At 47.6% G+C, this 17,324-nt stretch overlaps 1 protein-coding gene and 9 non-coding genes across 11 annotated transcripts in view; all 10 read left to right on the top strand.

The window, feature by feature from the left end:
- The window catches only part of LOC117042183 (carnitine O-acetyltransferase-like), a 36,234-nt gene that overhangs the window by 7,193 nt on the left and 11,717 nt on the right, over positions 1-17,324 (top strand). For both annotated transcript variants that reach the window (XM_033141699.1, XM_033141698.1), the window contains exons 4-7: positions 11,782-11,835; positions 13,354-13,519; positions 15,252-15,426; positions 16,766-16,944. In XM_033141699.1, the coding sequence (XP_032997590.1) occupies positions 11,782-11,835; positions 13,354-13,519; positions 15,252-15,426; positions 16,766-16,944 (574 nt within the window). The remainder of the gene's footprint in view (positions 1-11,781; positions 11,836-13,353; positions 13,520-15,251; positions 15,427-16,765; positions 16,945-17,324) is intronic.
- TRNAC-GCA lies at positions 691-762 on the top strand. The gene has a single exon. It is a non-coding gene; the product is annotated as a tRNA-Cys (tRNA).
- On the top strand, positions 4,126-4,197 carry TRNAC-GCA. The gene has a single exon. It is a non-coding gene; the product is annotated as a tRNA-Cys (tRNA).
- Positions 4,655-4,726, top strand: TRNAC-GCA. Its single transcript has one exon. It is a non-coding gene; the product is annotated as a tRNA-Cys (tRNA).
- Positions 5,184-5,255, top strand: TRNAC-GCA. The gene has a single exon. It is a non-coding gene; the product is annotated as a tRNA-Cys (tRNA).
- Positions 5,851-5,922, top strand: TRNAC-GCA. The gene has a single exon. It is a non-coding gene; the product is annotated as a tRNA-Cys (tRNA).
- On the top strand, positions 6,910-6,981 carry TRNAC-GCA. The gene has a single exon. It is a non-coding gene; the product is annotated as a tRNA-Cys (tRNA).
- On the top strand, positions 7,968-8,039 carry TRNAC-GCA. Its single transcript has one exon. It is a non-coding gene; the product is annotated as a tRNA-Cys (tRNA).
- On the top strand, positions 9,277-9,348 carry TRNAC-GCA. Its single transcript has one exon. It is a non-coding gene; the product is annotated as a tRNA-Cys (tRNA).
- On the top strand, positions 9,807-9,878 carry TRNAC-GCA. The gene has a single exon. It is a non-coding gene; the product is annotated as a tRNA-Cys (tRNA).

Here is a 17,324-nt window from a genome sequence, read left to right on the forward strand (position 1 = left end):
GTGTGACTGTGGGGGAGTCTGACCTGCCGAGAGTTGAGGGGAAACAGCAGCTCGCCAATGAATATTGAAAAAACGCTCAAAAAGAAGCAAAATATTTTGCTGCCGTCCTCCTTTTTCTGAACCGATTGTGAGGTCTGGGAGATGCTTCATCCTTGGATAGCTCAGTCGCTTTGAGCGTGGCGCCGATAACACCAAGGTTGCAGGTTCGATCCCTTTATGGGACAGCTGCATATTCCTGCATTGCAGGGGGCTGGACTAGATGGCCCTTAGAGTCCCTTTCAGCCCTACATCTCTGTGGTTCGTCAGGTTCAGGGGGGAGGTTGGAGGTCTTGACACTTTTGCTCTTTTCTTAACAAACTCAGTGACACTGGTACCGGAGATTCCACTGCTAATAATTGCCCGTAATGTGTGGCTGCAGGAAGTGTTGGGTGTATTCTCCACTTGCAGACGGAAGGCAAACAAACATAGGTGTGTGTGGTCCAAGCTCTGTGTCAACAGAGGCTGCACTCTGGAATATGCTCTAAAACCCTTTGTTATGCATGGGGTTTGTTGCCTACCGGCAAAGCTGCTCTGGGAAGATTCCCTGCAGATGGAATATTCAAAAGCAATTACTCATAAATATATGGCAGAGAACAATGTGGCAAAACCAGTATCCATAACTAAGCTTCAGAAGAGGAATGTCTGTGTGCTGGGGGTATAGCTCAGCGGTAGAGCATTTGACTGCAGATCAAGAGGTCCCTGGTTCAAGTCCGGGTGCCCCCTCTTTTCTTTTCTCTTTTTTTTAGGAGGGATTTTGTTTGATTTCTCACCTTCCCTTTCCTTCAAGGTTCATAGCAAATAAAATTAAGGAGTAACCTCCTTACTAGGAACATACAAGAAAGAAGATTCCACCTAAACATTAGGAAGAACTTCCTGACAGTGGGAGTTGTTCAGCAGTGGAATTTGCTGCCAAGGAGTGTGGTGGAGTCTCCTTCTTTGGAGGTCTTTAAGCGGAGGCTTGACAGCCATCTGTCAGGAATGCTTTGATGGTGTTTCCTGCTTGGCAGGGGGTTGGACTGGATGGCCCTTGTGGTCTCTTCCAACTCTGATTCTATATGGGAAAGTTATCAGGAAAGCGATCTCACATCTTTCAGTATTGCTTTCTCTATTTCTACCCTACTTTCTTGGCAAAAGGTCCACAAGGCAGCTTTCAACAAAATAAGATCAAAACACAATGTAAAAGCAAACAAATGTTAAAGATCATCGGCAGGTTAAAACAGAAGTCGACTACCAAATAAATATGTGCTTGTATACTATCAATAAATCTTTACAGCCTTCAGTGAAGTTGGGAGGGAGGAAGATATTTACATGGGTGCCCACCGGGAGGGCAAGGGGGGCAGTTGCCCCCTGCCCCAGATGAAACATAATCCCCAAATTCCCAGGTTTCATTAAAAAAAAATTATCTAGAATTTGTAGAACCTAGGATATGGGACAAAATGTTCAGACACAATTTGGGACATCGGAACTGCCTTATACTGAGTCAGACCACTGGGAAACCCAGCCAGATGGGCGGGGTATAAATAAAACATTATTATTATTATTATTAATACTATTACTATTATGGTCCATCTAGCTCTGTATTTTCTACACTAACTGGTAGCAGCTCTCCAGGGGTTTGTTGCTGCTTTTTTGTAGGAGTTTCCCCCCAGCTCTACCTAGCAATGCCAGGAATTGAACCTGGAACCTCTTGTTTGCAAGGCAAATGCTGTAAGCTGCATACCTTCCCCTGTACTTCTCATTGTTGGTAAGAAATTAGCCTGTTCCCCCTTTTAAGAGTTTTACTTTGTACCCCACCCCCCACAACACCCAGGAACAAAAATCCCCATGGGTGCCCATGCAGGCATTTCCATTGCACATCCTGGGAGCCACCACTGAGAAGTTCACGTATCAGATGACAAGTGGAACCAAGGTCCTAAGAAACCATTCGAAGCTCAGAATCGGTCTGGGAACCAGCAAAACTAGACAGAGGAGCAGTGCAATGTGCTCTGAATGGGCAACACCTATTATGGCTTCTGTGATTGAATTTTGGTCCAATTGGACAGTCCCTGATGGAAGACCACATTACCTACCGTTCCGTGTCTGGAGGTGTATATTTCTAAGGAACCATCTTTTGTGATTTTGAGGTGTCTAAAGCTGTTTTTAACACTGTGTCTTAGTTTTGTAACCCACTCCGGGACCCTTAGGGTGAAGGGCAGGTAATTAATAATAATAATAATAATAATAATAATAATAGCAGACTAAGAGGTGCCTGATTCAAGCTCAGGTGCTTCCCAGCTTTTTAAAGGCACGTCTACATCTTTCTTCTTCCATGATCTCAAAAGCTCATGGTGGGTAACACTTCTTTCTAGAAACATATGATTGGGCAAATCCTATATCCATAATTAAGCATTCTTAAAGATAACTCAGTTCCCTGTCTGTTGAAGGAGGTAGCTTGGTGGTAGAGCATTCGACTGCAGATCAAGCTTTTCTTACCCCCTCTTTGGGGGAAAGGATTAATAAATCCTATCTGGGTCTTATAACCCCCTACGTATAGAGAATAGGGACGCGGGTGGCGCTGTGGTCTAAACCACTGAGCCTCTTGGGCTCGCTGGTCAGAAGGTTGGCGGTTCGAATCCCCGCGGCAGAGTGAGCTCTCGTTGCTCTGTCCCAGCTCCTGCCAACCTAGCAGTTCGAAAGCACACCAGTGCAAGTAGATAAATAGGTACCACTCCGGCGGGAAGGTAAACGGCATTTCGGTGCTCTCTGACACTCGTCACGGTCCTCCGTGCGCCAGTAGCGGTTTAGTCATGCTGGCCACATGACCCGGAAAGCTGTCTGTGGACAAACGCCGGCTCCCTCGGCCTGAAAGCAAGAAGAGCGCCGCAACCCCATAGTTGCCTTTGACTGGACTTAACCATCCAGGGGTCCTTTACCATTTACCTTTACCCACATATAGAGAGAGATTTAGGTTTTTTTTAATTAAAGTTTTCAGCAGGCATTTAAAAGTTGAGCTGCACCTTTATTGGCAGAGTGTGCCACCTGGATGCTGTCCTGCATGCTTTAGCTGAGATTCCTGCATTGCAGGGGTTGGCACCATGGTCTAAACCACTGAGCCTCTTGGGCTCGCTGGTCAGAAGGTCGGCGGTTCGAATCCCCGCGACAGAGGGAGCTCTCGTTGCTCTGTCCCAGCTCCTGCCCACCTAGCAGTTCGAAAGCACGCCAGCACAAGTAGATAAATAGGTACCGCTCTGGCGGGAAGGTAAATGGCGTTTGGTGCGCTCTGACACTCGTCACGGTCCTCCGTGCGCCAGTAGCGGTTTAGTCATGCTGGCCACATGACCCCGAAAGCTGTCTGTGGACAAACGCCGGCTCCCTCGGCCTGAAAGCAAGAAGAGCGCCACAACCCCTTAGTTGCCTTTGACTGGACTTAACTGTCCAAGGGTCCTTTACCTTTTACTAGATGACCCCTGGAGGTCCCTTCCAATTCTACAGTTCTAGTATTCTGTGACTTTAAAGGCTCAGTTCCCTGATGTCTAATGAGACTTGCCATCTCAGGGAACAACCAGTGATGCTCTGGCAAATGATCTCAGGAACTGAGTTGGAACTTGGGGATTAAGGTACCCAGGACGTACCCTGAGGCACCCAGGACGTATGTTGTTCAGGGCTTTGTAAATTAATCAAAGGACCTCGAACCTGGCTCAGTAGTAGATGAGCAGCCAGTGCAGATGCTTTAACAATGCTGTCACATGTTCTTGGTCAGATGTTCCTTCAGCAACTCAGCACCCACATTCTGCACAAGCCGGAGCTTTTGAGCCATGCCCAAGGGCAGCCCCACATATAGCACATTACAGTAGTCCAGCCTCAAGGTTCCAAACGCATAGACTAGCTGTGTCCTCCAGCTGTTTGGACTGGTGAGAGTTGGGCGTTCTAAACATCTGGAGGCCACCAGGCTGCTCCAGAAACCCTTTGCAATAAACAGATTGATGGGGAAGCATTGCCTGATAGGTATAATGTTTGCAGTGGTTAGTCATAAGTACACAGTAGGAGAACTATGTGGCAAAACCAGTATCCATAAGAAGGCTTGCTGGGCAAACATGCCTATGTGCCGGGGGTATAGCTCAGCGGTAGAGCATTTGACTGCAGATCAAGAGGTCCCTGGTTCAAGTCCGGGTGCCCCCTCTTTTTAGAGGACTTGGTTTCTGGTTTGCCACCATCCTGCTTTCTCCAATAACTTGTGGTGGGTAGCATGGGAGATGCTTTTAATGAAATTTGATGTAGAAAAGGAAGATCAGTGATGGTAGAAAGGTGATTTCCCCAACTTTACTCATCTTTCCCCAACTTTACTCATCTTCTCCAGCAATAGGAAGTGTAGGTAGTTTTCACAGGTGTCCTCTCAGCCTGCAAGCAGATGATAGTTGGGCCAGGACTCTGCATGAGTTGACTATGTACTCAACGACCTCTTGCAACGCAGCGATTTGCAGGAGGTGGTTTCTCAGCAGGAAAAAAGGTGATGATGTGGCAAAAGTTGCCTATAGGTAGAGCAATTAAAACCATTAGTCGTAAGTACACAGTAGAGAACAATGTGGCAAAACCCGTATCCATAAGAAGGCTTGCTGGGCAAACATGCCTATGTGCCGGGGGTATAGCTCAGCGGTAGAGCATTTGACTGCAGATCAAGAGGTCCCTGGTTCAAGTCCGGGTGCCCCCTCTTTTTAGAGGACTTGGTTTCTGGTTTGCCACCATCCTGCTTTCTCCAATAACTTGTGGTGGGTAGCATGGGAGATGCTTTTAATGAAATTTGATGTAGAAAAGGAAGATCAGTGATGGTAGAAAGGTGATTTCCCCAACTTTACTCATCTTTCCCCAACTTTACTCATCTTCTCCAGCAATAGGAAGTGTAGGTAGTTTTCACAGGTGTCCTCTCAGCCTGCAAGCAGATGATAGTTGGGCCAGGACTCTGCATGAGTTGACTATGTACTCAACGACCTCTTGCAACGCAGCGATTTGCAGGAGGTGGTTTCTCAGCAGGAAAAAAGGTGATGATGTGGCAAAAGTTGCCTATAGGTAGAGCAATTAAAACCATTAGTCGTAAGTACACAGTAGAGAACAATGTGGCAAAACCCGTATCCATAAGAAGGCTTGCTGGGCAAACATGCCTATGTGCCGGGGGTATAGCTCAGCGGTAGAGCATTTGACTGCAGATCAAGAGGTCCCTGGTTCAAGTCCGGGTGCCCCCTCTTTTTAGTGGCAGGTGGGGCTCTGCTGTTCTCCTGGCTTCCTAACATTGCAGGCTTCCACTGCTTACCGAAAGGGCTCAGCCCATTGCATGGTGGCAGGTGCATCAGATTCCCTCTGTCACCATGCTCTCTGCTCCTCACTCCTGCGCTGCCAGCCTACTGTTCTGTTGTCACACTGCAGTTTGTGTGGCCATCTGTTAGTGACAATACAAACTGCAATGTGACGACATCCTTACAGTTTTATTATATACGAAGACAAAATATGGGTGAGGGTGGAAGGGTGGTTTCCTCACCTTTACTGGTGATCTTCCTCCGCCATGTGCAAATATAGGGTGTTTAAGCTGTTTTTCTCAGACGTAATCTCAGTTTCCAAGGGGATGGTGGGCCCAAAGAAATAGCTAGTGCACTATGGGAGCTGATTCTGCTCCAGAACCCAGAAATTAGCAGCAGGTTGTTCCTCTGTAGAAAAAATGATGCGACCAGAGTTTCCTGTAGGTAGAGTATTTAAAATCATTAGTCATAAGTACATGGTAAAAACTATGTGGCAAAACCAGTATCCATAAGAAGGCATCCTAAGCAGACATGTCTATGTGCTGGGGGTATAGCTCAGCGGTAGAGCATTTGACTGCAGATCAAGAGGTCCCTGGTTCAAGTCCGGGTGCCCCCTCTTTTTAGAGAAATTGGTTTCTGGTTTGCCACCTCCTCACTTTCTCCAATAGCTTGTGTTGGGTAACCTGGTAGACGGGTTTAAGGAAATAGAGGCTGCGACCAATTTATGCACGATATGTGCACGACTGTGCACATTGCTCCAAACCCAGATGTGACCCCCCCATTTTTTAAAGGTCTGGTGAGGAAGTGCAGCTGGTTCTGCCTTGCTCTCCCAGCTTCCCAGCATTGCAGGCTACTACTGTTTCCTGAGAGGGAAAGGTGGCAGGGAGCTTGGCGCATTGCATGGTAGCATAAGCATTTGATTAGTAGGAAGCGGCACAGTGTAGGGAAGTGGTGTCTCATGGTCATTCCCCCCATGGCCGAAAGAAAGAAGCCTGTGTATTAAATTGCAGGCTTTCCCCCCCTCTTGCTTCCAACTGCAGCAGAAGGGCAGGAGGATGAAGGGGACACTATCTTCCCTTCATTCCTCTCCTCCCCACCAGTGGCAGGAGGAATGTGAGACACTACTTTCTATTGTCTGCCTCCCTCAGCTGCCGGCTTCCTGTCCTCTTCTCACACTGCAGTTCATGGGGCCACCTGTTGGCAATCATTGAAATTGCAGTGTGGTGACATCCTTACATTTTTATTATATACTATGAAAAAAGATCAGTGGTGGTTATATATATGCATGCCTACCTTTACTGATCTTCCCCTGCCATGTGGCACCAGAGGAAGTGCAGGTATTGTTCTCAAATGTAATAATCAGTTTGCAGGGGGTTGTTGTTGGGCCTGAAGCTGCTGCCTCCGTGTGAGCTGACTCTGCTCTAGAACACTTTTGCAACACAGAGATTTGCAGGAGGTTATCCCTCAGGAGAAAGCTTGATGTGGAATGAGTTGCCTGTAGGTAGGGCGTTTAAAACCATTAGTCGAAAGTACATGGTAGAGAGCTATGTGGCAAAACTGGTATCCATAAGAAGGCTTCCTGGGCAGACATGCCTATGTGCTGGGGGGTATAGCTCAGCGGTAGAGCATTTGACTGCAGATCAAGAGGTCCCTGGTTCAAGTCCGGGTGCCCCCTCTTTTTAGAGGATTTTTTGTGTGGTTTGCTACCTCCTCGCTTTCTCCCAATAGCTTGTGGTAGACGGGTTTAATGAAATACAGGTTGCAACCATTTTAGGCACGTTCAATATGTGCATGACTGTGCGCATTGCTCCAAACTTGGATGTGACCCCCCCCCCCAAAAAAGGGGGCCCTGGTGAGGAAGTGCGGCTGGGGCTGTCTTGCTCTCCCAGCATTGCAGGCCACTGCTGTTTCCTGAGAGGGAGAGGTGGCAGGGAGCATGGTAGCATGAGCATGGTAGCATGAGCATCTGATCAGTAGGCAGAGGTACCCCACAGTGTTGGGAAGTGACATCTCATGGTCATTCTCCCCACGGCTGAAAAAAAGAAGCCTGTGTGTTAAATTGCAGGCTTTTTTCTCTTGCTTCCAACTGCAGCAGGGCAGGAGGACGAAGGGGAGGAATTCCATCTCCCCTTCGTTCCTCTCCTCCCCACTAGTGGTAGGAGGAATGTGAGAAACTACTTTCTATTGTCTGCCTCCCTCAGCTGCCGGCTTCCTGTCCTCTTCTCACACTGTAGTTCATGGGGCCACCTGTTGGTGACCATTGAAATTGCAACGTGGTGACATCCTTACAATTTTATTATATACCACGAAATAAGAAGCTCAGTGGTGGTTAAAACAAATAAAATTGCCCGCCTTTACTAATCTTCCCCTGCCATGTGGCTCTAGAGGAAGTGCAGGTAGTCTTCTCATATGTAATAATCAGCTTGCAGGGGATTGTTGTTGTGCCTAAAGCTGCAGCCTCCATGTGAGCTGACTCTGCTCTAGAACACTTTTGCAACACAGAGATTTGCAGGAGGTTATCCCTCAGGAGAAAGCTTGATGTGGAATGAGTTGCCTGTAGGTAAGGCGTTTAAAACCATTAGTCGAAAGTACATAATAGAGAGCTATGTGGCAAAACTGGTATCCATAAGAAGGCTTCCTGGGCAGACATGCCTATGTGCCGGGGGTATAGCTCAGCGGTAGAGCATTTGACTGCAGATCAAGAGGTCCCTGGTTCAAGTCTGGGTGCCCCCTCTTTTTTAGAGGAATGTATTTCCAGGTGTTGCCAGGACCTCATTTTCCACAATAGCTTGTAATGGGAAACCTCATAGATGGGTTTAGTGGAATATGATGTAACTGAGACTGTGCCCCTGCTTGCAATGTTCACCACCTCCACCCATCCACTACCCCCTGCCAAACCCGCCACCCCTTCACCAACGTTCCATATCCTTCATGGTTCACCCAGTCTACCAGCCATCTTCTGGCATGCAGTAGTAGCTGCTGAGGCAGCTCAGGGCAAGGGCCATAACTCTGTCTACTTTCCGACACCGCAGATTGCTGCTCTTGACCAAAAGCGGTTGTGTGGCATAGACCAATCTGATGATCTTGCCGCCACACAGATATGTCAAGCTCCTTGCATGCCCCACAGCCAGCATTCAGTGACTTCTCACCTTCATTGCCCCTACTACCGAGAGAAGAAAGCCTGCAACTCACGATGCAGAGGTTTCTGCCTCTCAGTTCCTGTGGCAGTGGGGGTCCTCTCCCCACCCCACCAGTTGTGGTAGCAGGGGGAGCTCGGGGCAGCTTAGAGCTTCCTCTTCTCACTACATGCCACTGCAGCTGGCGGAGGAAGAGGGGAATGGAGAAAGCTGTGAGGCAGGCAGCAGCAGCAGCAGTGGCAGAGCAAGATGGTTGCTGGGGAGCTGCCTCAGTCCATCCTGTCTATTTCTCTGTGTCTTGCCTGGGCTACACCCAACAGCCTGCTCCAGAGAAGCAGACACAGGGCAATGGATTCAAACTACAAGGGAGAAGATTCCACCTAAACATTAGGAAGAACTTCCTGACAGTGAGAGCTGTTGGACAGTGGAATTTGCTGCCAAGGAGTGTGGTGGAGTCTCCTTCTTTGGAGGTCTTTAAGCGGAGGCTTGACAGCCATCTGTCAGGAATGCTTTGATGGTGTTTCCTGCTTGGCAGGGGGTTGGACTGGATGGCCCTTGTGGTCTCTTCCAACTCTAGGATTCCATGATTCTATGCCTGAGCTGCCCACCTGCTCTGTTTTCACACTGCAGTTTGTGTGGCCCTCTGCTGGTGGCCATGCAAACTGCAGCCTGATGACATCCTTACAATTTTGATATATACTAAGACAGAAGAAGATCAGAGTTTCCTGTAGGTAGAGCATTTAAAGCCATTAGTCATAAGTACACAGTAGGAGAACTATGCGGCAAAACCAGTATCCATAAGAAGGCTTGCTGGGCAGACATGCCTATGTGCCGGGGGTATAGCTCAGCGGTAGAGCATTTGACTGCAGATCAAGAGGTCCCTGGTTCAAGTCCGGGTGCCCCCTCTTTTTAGAGGACTTGGTTTCTGGTTTGCCACCATCCTGCTTTCTCCAATAACTTGTGGTGGGTAGCATGGGAGATGCTTTTAATGAAATTTGATGTAGAAAAGGAAGATCAGTGATGGTAGAAAGATGATTTCCCCAACTTTACTCATCTTTCCCCAACTTTACTCATCTTCTCCAGCAATAGGAAGTGTAGGTAGTTTTCACAGGTGTCCTCTCAGCCTGCAAGCAGATGATAGTTGGGCCAGGACTCTGCATGAGTTGACTATGTACTCAACGACCTCTTGCAACGCAGAGGTTTGCAGGAGGCGGTTTCTCAGCAGGAAAAAAAGGTGATGATGTGGCAAAAGTTGCCTATAGGTAGAGCAATTAAAACCATTAGTCGTAAGTACACAGTAGAGAACAATGTGGCAAAACCCGTATCCATAAGAAGGCTTGCTGGGCAAACATGCCTATGTGCCGGGGGTATAGCTCAGCGGTAGAGCATTTGACTGCAGATCAAGAGGTCCCTGGTTCAAGTCCGGGTGCCCCCTCTTTTTAGTGGCAGGTGGGGCTCTGTTGCTGTTCTCCTGCCTTCCTAACATTGCAGGCTTGCACTGCTTACCGAAAGGGGAAGGTGCGCGGCGCTCAGCCCATTGCATGGTGGCAGGTGCATCAGATTCCCTCTGTCAACATGCTCTCTGCTCCTCACTCCTGCGCTGCCAGGCTACTGTTCTGTTGTCACACTGCAGTTTGTGTGGTTATTAGAGGAATTTGTTTCTGGTTTGCCACCATCCTGCTTTCTCCAATAACTTGTGTTGGGTAACATGGATTTAATGAGCAGTGGTGTAAAATACGATCCGTGGTGGCACAGAGATGGCTTCTCCACTTTTAGCTCAGTGGTAGAGAATTTGACTGCAGATCAAGTCCCTGGTGTGTGCAAAATGGTAGTAGGACTTAATTTATGATGTAAAGAAACCTGTTTATAGAAAGATACGGGGGCATATCTGGTGCCCTTGCATAGATTTCTTAGTGATTAAAAACCTGCGTTGTGGTATTTGACTTCTGATCAAGGAGCCTTGGTTCTAATCTGGTGCTATGAGCTCTCTCTTTTGTATTTAGCATAATCATAGTTTTGTGAATTTGACAATAGCACAATTAAACATTACCTGGGCAATGTAATAATTATTCCCAATTGAATAGTTAAATTCTAAAGAGAGACTGAAGAAGAAGAAGAAGAGTTTGGATTTGATATCCCGCTTTTCACTACCCGAAGGAGTCTCAAAGCGGCTAACATTCTCCTTTCCCTTCCTCCCCCACAACAAACACTCTGTGAGGTGAGTGGGGCTGAGAGACTTCAGAGAAGTGTGACTAGCCCAAGGTCACCCAGCAGCTGCATGTGGAGGAGCGGAGACGCGAACCCGGTTCCCCAGATAACGAGTCTACCGCTCTTAACCACTACACCACACTGGCTCTCACCAGACTGTGAAGGTACATGTGTGGATGTTGTAAATTGTATTTATACTAGCTCAGCTATGTTTTCAAGGCTTTACCCCCTTGAAAAGTTAGTATAAATACAGTCCTTAAAAACATGACTCTCTGTTCAGAAGGGTGCTCAAAAAATCTCTCTGTGTGTAAATAAAAACCGTTTTCCTCACTCTTCTGGTGAGTTTTGAAGGAAAGTGTGATTCTGCTCTCTGAAGCCCTGAAACACATAGTTGTGCATAAATCACAGATAAGCTTTGTTTCCTGAGCTTTCTAGATCCGAATCACACTTCCCTGCTCCTGAATTATAACTGGAGGCATGCTTCACTCTCACACTGAAAAATAATTGTTTTTCTAAAAGGTATAAAACTAATAGGGACACGGGTGGCGCTGTGGGTTAAACCACAGAGCCTAGGGCTTGCTGATCAGAAGGTCGGCGGTTCGAATCCCCGTGACGGGGTGAGCTCCCGTTGCTCGGTCCCAGCTCCTGCCCACCTAGCAGTTTGAAAGCACGTCAAAGTGCAAGTAGATAAATAGGTACCGCTCCGGCGGGAAGGTAAATGGCGTTTCCATGATCTGCTCTGGTTTGCCAGAAGCGGCTTAGTCATGCTGGCCACATGACCCGGAAGCTGTACGCCGGCTCCCTCGGCCAGTAACACAAGATGAGTGCCGCAACCCCAGAATCGGACATGACTGGACCTAATGGTCAGGGGTCCCTTTACCTTATAAGACTAATAAGGATCACCCAGTTTAGCTTGAGAACTTAGAAGTTTTCTTCTTCCATCTTTTCCCCTTTTGGTTGGTCCGTCATAGTAACAAAAGCAATGACTTTATTAAGTAGGGAATCCTATTTTAGCGTGTTTAAGGGGTATTGTGCAGCCCAGGACCAGTGGTGCATGAATACTGGAGCTTGAGGTTTCTCTGTGGAGCGTTTAACGTGGGGTTTTATTTTTTTATCTCTCCTTTGCGTAGGTTTGCTGCAAAGCTCATTGCTGGCGTGTTGGATTTCAAGGCAAAGATTGACCAGTGAGTATTCTGGACTGGCAAAACTGGGAAGTGCAGAGAGAGAGAGAGAGTGTGTGTGTCACATGCAGAACACAACCTGCTGGTGTGGGATGTAAACAAAGGGTGTCTTCGTGTGTGTGTGTGTGTGTGTGTGTGAGAGAGAGAGAGAGAGAGAGAGAGAGAAGAGTGTACTGTTTCAGGGCGCTATTGGGTGTGCATTAGACAGCTATGGCTGTTGGCACACCAAGATAGCTTGAGCCACTGTGGTCTTGGCAATGGCAACCTCAGGACTGGATTATTGCAATACACTCGATGTGGGGCTTCCCTTGGGCTTAACCCAGAAGAATACAGCATCTTGGCTGTACAAGCAGGCAAACAAACAAACAAACAAACAAACAAACCAAAACCTCACTTAGATAAATTAAAACCAAGGGGAGGAGAAATACAGATTAAACTTTAAACTAAGTCCAAAGGCCTGGTTCTAGAGGGAAGTTTTTGTCCTCAAGCGGGGAGCCACTGCGGGGAGGCCCGTTCTTGTGTTGCCACCGTCTGGACCTCTCATGGAAGAGGCACACGAAAATGGTCCTCAGAGGATGATTGCAGAGCTGAGTCAGTTCCTTAAGGTCCTTTTAACATTTAAAGCCCAAACAACTTGAGACCAGGGTATCTCAGGGATTGCCTTGCCCCGTACATCCCTGCCTGGAAACTGCTCCTAATAATGTGGCACTGCTGAGAGTACTCCATCTCTCAGAGGTGAGCTCCAGCCTTCTGGAATTGGTTACCAGCTGATATTTTGGTGACTACTGAATATATTTTTTGTTTCAATAAGCGTTTCCCCAAGGGGTGACCCAGTCATATATGGAGCAACTGTGTAGCTGAAAGAAAATGTTCCGTTGTTTTTAGAGCTTGTAAAGATGGCTGTATCATTTTTAGAGTTTCCCAAAATGGCTTTTTGGAACTTGGTCTTTCATTCTGCTTCTCTCCTGCGCCCTGCTTCGGCGGCTTTCTGCTTTGGAATGCTCTGTAAATTTGTTAAATAAATTAATAAGCAGTCGTCAAGAGCATATGTGACGATAGAGGCTAACGCGTATGTTTTGGCATAAGCTTTTGAAGAAGAAGAAGAAGAAGAAGAAGAAGAAGAAGAAGAAGAAGAAGAAGAAGAAGAAGAAGAAGAGTTTGGATTTGATATCCCGCTTTATCACTACCCGAAGGAGTCTCAAAGCGGCTCACATTCTCCTTTCCCTTCCTCCTCCACAACAAACACTCTGTGAGGGGAGTGGGGCTGAGAGACTTCAGAGAAGTGTGACTAGCCCAAGGTCACCCAGCAGCTGCATGTGGAGGAGCGGAGACGCGAACCCGGTTCCCCAGATTACGAGTCTACCGCTCTTAACCACTACACCACACTGGCTCTTTTGTGGACTGCCTGGTCTAAAACACACCCCATATCACCTCCACTTCCCAGAGCAGCAGTAGCAAACTTACGGATTGAGTTTTGAAGGGCACTGACTTGTTTATCCCCTTTTTCCTCCTTCATGCCAGCCAGACCCTGTTAGTCGAATATTCCAGAGGCTACCCTCTCTGTATGGAGCAATATTCCCGCATCTTTGCCTCATGCAGACTTCCAGGGCCTAAACACGATTCCGTCTTGCTGCCTCCACCCGGCCGAAGACCGCCAACGTACATCACAGTAGTCCGCAACTTCCAGGTAACTACTGCTGTCCCGCTATACTCGCAAGTGTAGGCTGGGCTCTGCCTAAGTTAGGGAAAGGGAAAGGGAACCCTGACCATTAGGACCAGTCGCGGACGACTCTGGGGTTGCAGCACTCATCTCACTTTATTGGCCTAGGGAGCGGTGTACAGCTTCTGGGTCATGTGGCCAGCATGGCTAAGCCGCTTCTGGCGAACCAGAGCAGTGCACAGAAACGCCGTTTACTTTCCCACCGGAGCGGTACCTATTTATCTACTTGCACTTTGACGCGCTTTCGAACTGCTAGGTGGGCAGGAGCAGGGACCGAACAACGGGAGCTCACCCCATCGCGGGGATTCAAACCACCAACCTTCTGATTGGCAAGCCCTAGGCTCTGTGGTTTAGACCACAGCGCCTCCCACGTCCTGCCTAAGTTAGAAGTGCCCCAAACTCCTTAAGTGTTAAATCACTTATGTCTTCCCAGTCATGCATTTGTCCTTCTGCTTATTAACATGACCATTTTCAGTTTTGTCTGTGCATCCATAGTGAAAAATAACACTCTATCTTTCTGTATAATATGCTTTTTCTTTTCCAAATCAAATACAACGTGGCTTGTAAGAGTAGGCTGTGCAACAACCTGAAAAATAAATGAAATGTGTTTATTTTATTTTATTTTTTAATGTAAGGGGAGAGTGCAAACTGCACTAGGACTGCCATATGTCCGGAATTCCCCGGGAAAATCTGGGATTTGTCCTTTGAAAACGGCGCCCGGGCAGAATTTTTGGAAAGCGGCAAAAACATATGGGAAAACCTGGGGGGTGTATGGCAGCCCGTATCGGAATTGTTGGGCTTTTTGGCGATTTCCATTTAAAAAAAACTAAACAACTCTGGCCAAAGTTCAACAACTTTTTTGTCCAGATTTTCACCTTTTGAAATATGGCAACCCTAGCTGTGCTGTACTGGATGGACAAATTGTGTGGCTCTGAACATGGCAGATCCCTGTGTTTGTAGGATCACAGATTTTAATGTGATTTGTGGGAGAAGGGGATCTCTGCGAGTATTGGGTCCTGAGCTTTGTGACACTTACAGGTTAAAACCAGCACCAGGTGGTTGTTTTTCCTGTCAGGAATGGGTGCCTCTAACTTCTATGCTGCATTTTATTTTATTTTATTATTTTATTTATGCTTTTCAGGTTTATACATTTCTCTAATTTTACATTCATTTTAACGTTTCAAAACTTGACTTCCTCCCCCCCCCCTGCTCTTTCTGCGGCTCCTTAAGTTTATTTTTAATATCTTCTGCATCTCCAAATTAACTTAATTTGCTCATTTATTCATCTACTTTAAATATATACTCTTATAAAACTGCAGGTTATTACAATAGCCCTGCCAATGTTCTTAACTGTTTGCAGTTTATCTGTAAATATTCAATAAACCACTTCCACTCTTTTATAGAAAGTTTGTTATCTTGATTTCTTATTCTTCCGGTAAGTTTCGCCATGTCTGCATAAGTTTTGCAAGCGTTATTTTAAACATCCTTTTCAATTCATTATATGTTGTTTCCCAGTAAGCTTAAACCTTACTACAAGACACTACTTGGTTGGACTGGGTGGCCCTTGTGGTCTCTTCCAACTCTATGATTCTATGATTCTATTTGATGGTGTTTCCTGCTTGGCAGGGGGTTGGACTGGGTGGCCCTTGTGGTCTCTTCCAACTCTATGATTCTATTCTACTTTTTATGCCTCCTGCAGTTCTTCCAACTTGAAGTGTACAACAGCGACGGGACCCCTCTCACCGTCGACCAGCTGCACTGGCAGCTCCAGCGAATCCGTGCGCAGTCTTGGAAGACGGATAAAGAGCCCCTGGGGGTGCTGACTAGTGACCACCGACACACGTGGGGGCAGGCCTACACCACTCTCATGAGAGGTATCTTTGTGTGTGCATGCTGTAGGGAGACTGGATGAGCTATAGAATTATTATTATTATTATTATTATTATTATTATTATTATTAACAACACCCTGCCCATCTGGCTGGGTTTCCTCAGCCACTCTGGGCAGCTCCCAACAGAATATTAAAAACACAATAAAACATCAAACATTAAAAACTTCCCTAAAGAGGGCTGCCTTCAGGTGTCTTCTAAAAGTCAGGTAGTTGTTTATTTCATTGACATCTGCTGGGAGGGTGTTCCACAGGGCGGGTGCCACCACCGAGAAGGCCCTCTGCCTGGTTCCCTGTAACCTCACTTCTCGCAGTGAGGGAACCGCCAGAAGTCCCTCAGTGTCCAGGCTGAACAATGGGGGTGCAGACACTTCTTCAGGTATACTGGGCCGAGGCCGTTTAGGGGTCAGCAACATTTTTCAGCCGTGGGCCGGTCCACCGTCTCTCAGACCATGTGGTGGGCCGGACTATATTTTTTTTTGGGGGGGATGAACGAATTCCTATACCCCACAAATAACCCAGAGATGCATTTTAAATAAAAGCACACATTCTACTCATGTAAAAACACGCTGGTTCCCAAACCGTCCACTGGCCAGATTGAGAAGGCAATTGGGCCACATCCGGCCCACGGGCCTTAGGTTGCCTACCCCTGGTTTAGGGCTTTAAAGGTCAGCACCAACACTTTGAATTGTGCTCGGAAACGTACTGGGAGCCAAAGCAGGTCTTTCAGGACCGGTGTTATATGGTCCCGGCGGCCGCTCCCAGTCACCAGTCCAGCTGCCGCATTCTGAATTAGTTGTAGTTTCCAGGTCACTTTCAAAGTTAGCCCCACATAGAGCGCATTGCAATAGTCCAAGATAACTAGAGCATGCACCACTCTGGCGGGACAGTCTGCGGGCAGGTAGGGTCTCAGCCTGTGTACCAGATGGAGCTGGTAGACAGCCGTCCTGGACACAGAATTGACCTGCGCCTCCATGGACAGCTGTGAGTCCAAAATGTCTCCCAGGCTGCGCACCTACTCCTTCAGGGGCACAGTTGCCCCATTCATGACCAGGGAGTCCCCCCACACCTGCATGTGACAGCATGCTCTTAATCCAGTTTTCTGAGACCTCCCCAGCGTTAACACTTAAACTTGGAGGCTAAGAAAGTTAGCTAGGGGTCAAGCATCAATGTCTACACCAGGCCAGCGTGGAGAGCACTCTCTGGTAGGCCGCATCTTCAGAACAACACATTGGTCAGCTTGCGAGCGCAACGCTCCTTCCCTGATGCACCGCAGCGCTGGCACAACCTTTGTGTTTAGCTTTACTCTCCCTCCTTGCCGCCAGACAAGCTGAACCGGGAATCGGCCCGTGCCATTCAGCGCAGCCTCTTCACCGTCTGCTTGGACGCTCCTGTCCTGAAAGTCTCGGATGCGCTAGCGAGCAGCCGCCTGGCCGCACAGATGCTGCACGGCGGAGGCAGCTACTCCAATAGCGGCAATCGCTGGTTCGACAAGACTTTGCAGGTGAGGACGACTTCAGCGTAAAGGGGGGGCACTCCTTTTTGAAAGCCTAGAGGAGGCACTTAAATAAATACAGAAGCAAGTAGCAAGCAGGAAAGAATTGGATCGTTGCTTTTGTGGTTCTTATGGGGAAACAAAGCCACTCAGATGCATGGCCAAAGTGGTTTGGTATGAGGAAACCCAAACCTTTTTAAAGGTGTACTACACCATTTCCACTTGGTGTCGTCACACTTATTTATTTAATGCTTTTCTATCCTTCCATTGTCCTCTCTGCTAAGTGTTCAAGGGGACGGTGGAGGCGAAATAAGGAGTTTGCTCTGACCTGGCAATGGCTCTGGCTCCAGCCATTGTTGCATATACTCCAACGTTTCTCCGATGACAGT

The sequence above is a fragment of the Lacerta agilis genome, chromosome 2 (genome assembly GCF_009819535.1).
Source record: "Lacerta agilis isolate rLacAgi1 chromosome 2, rLacAgi1.pri, whole genome shotgun sequence".
NCBI lineage: Eukaryota > Metazoa > Chordata > Lepidosauria > Squamata > Lacertidae > Lacerta > Lacerta agilis.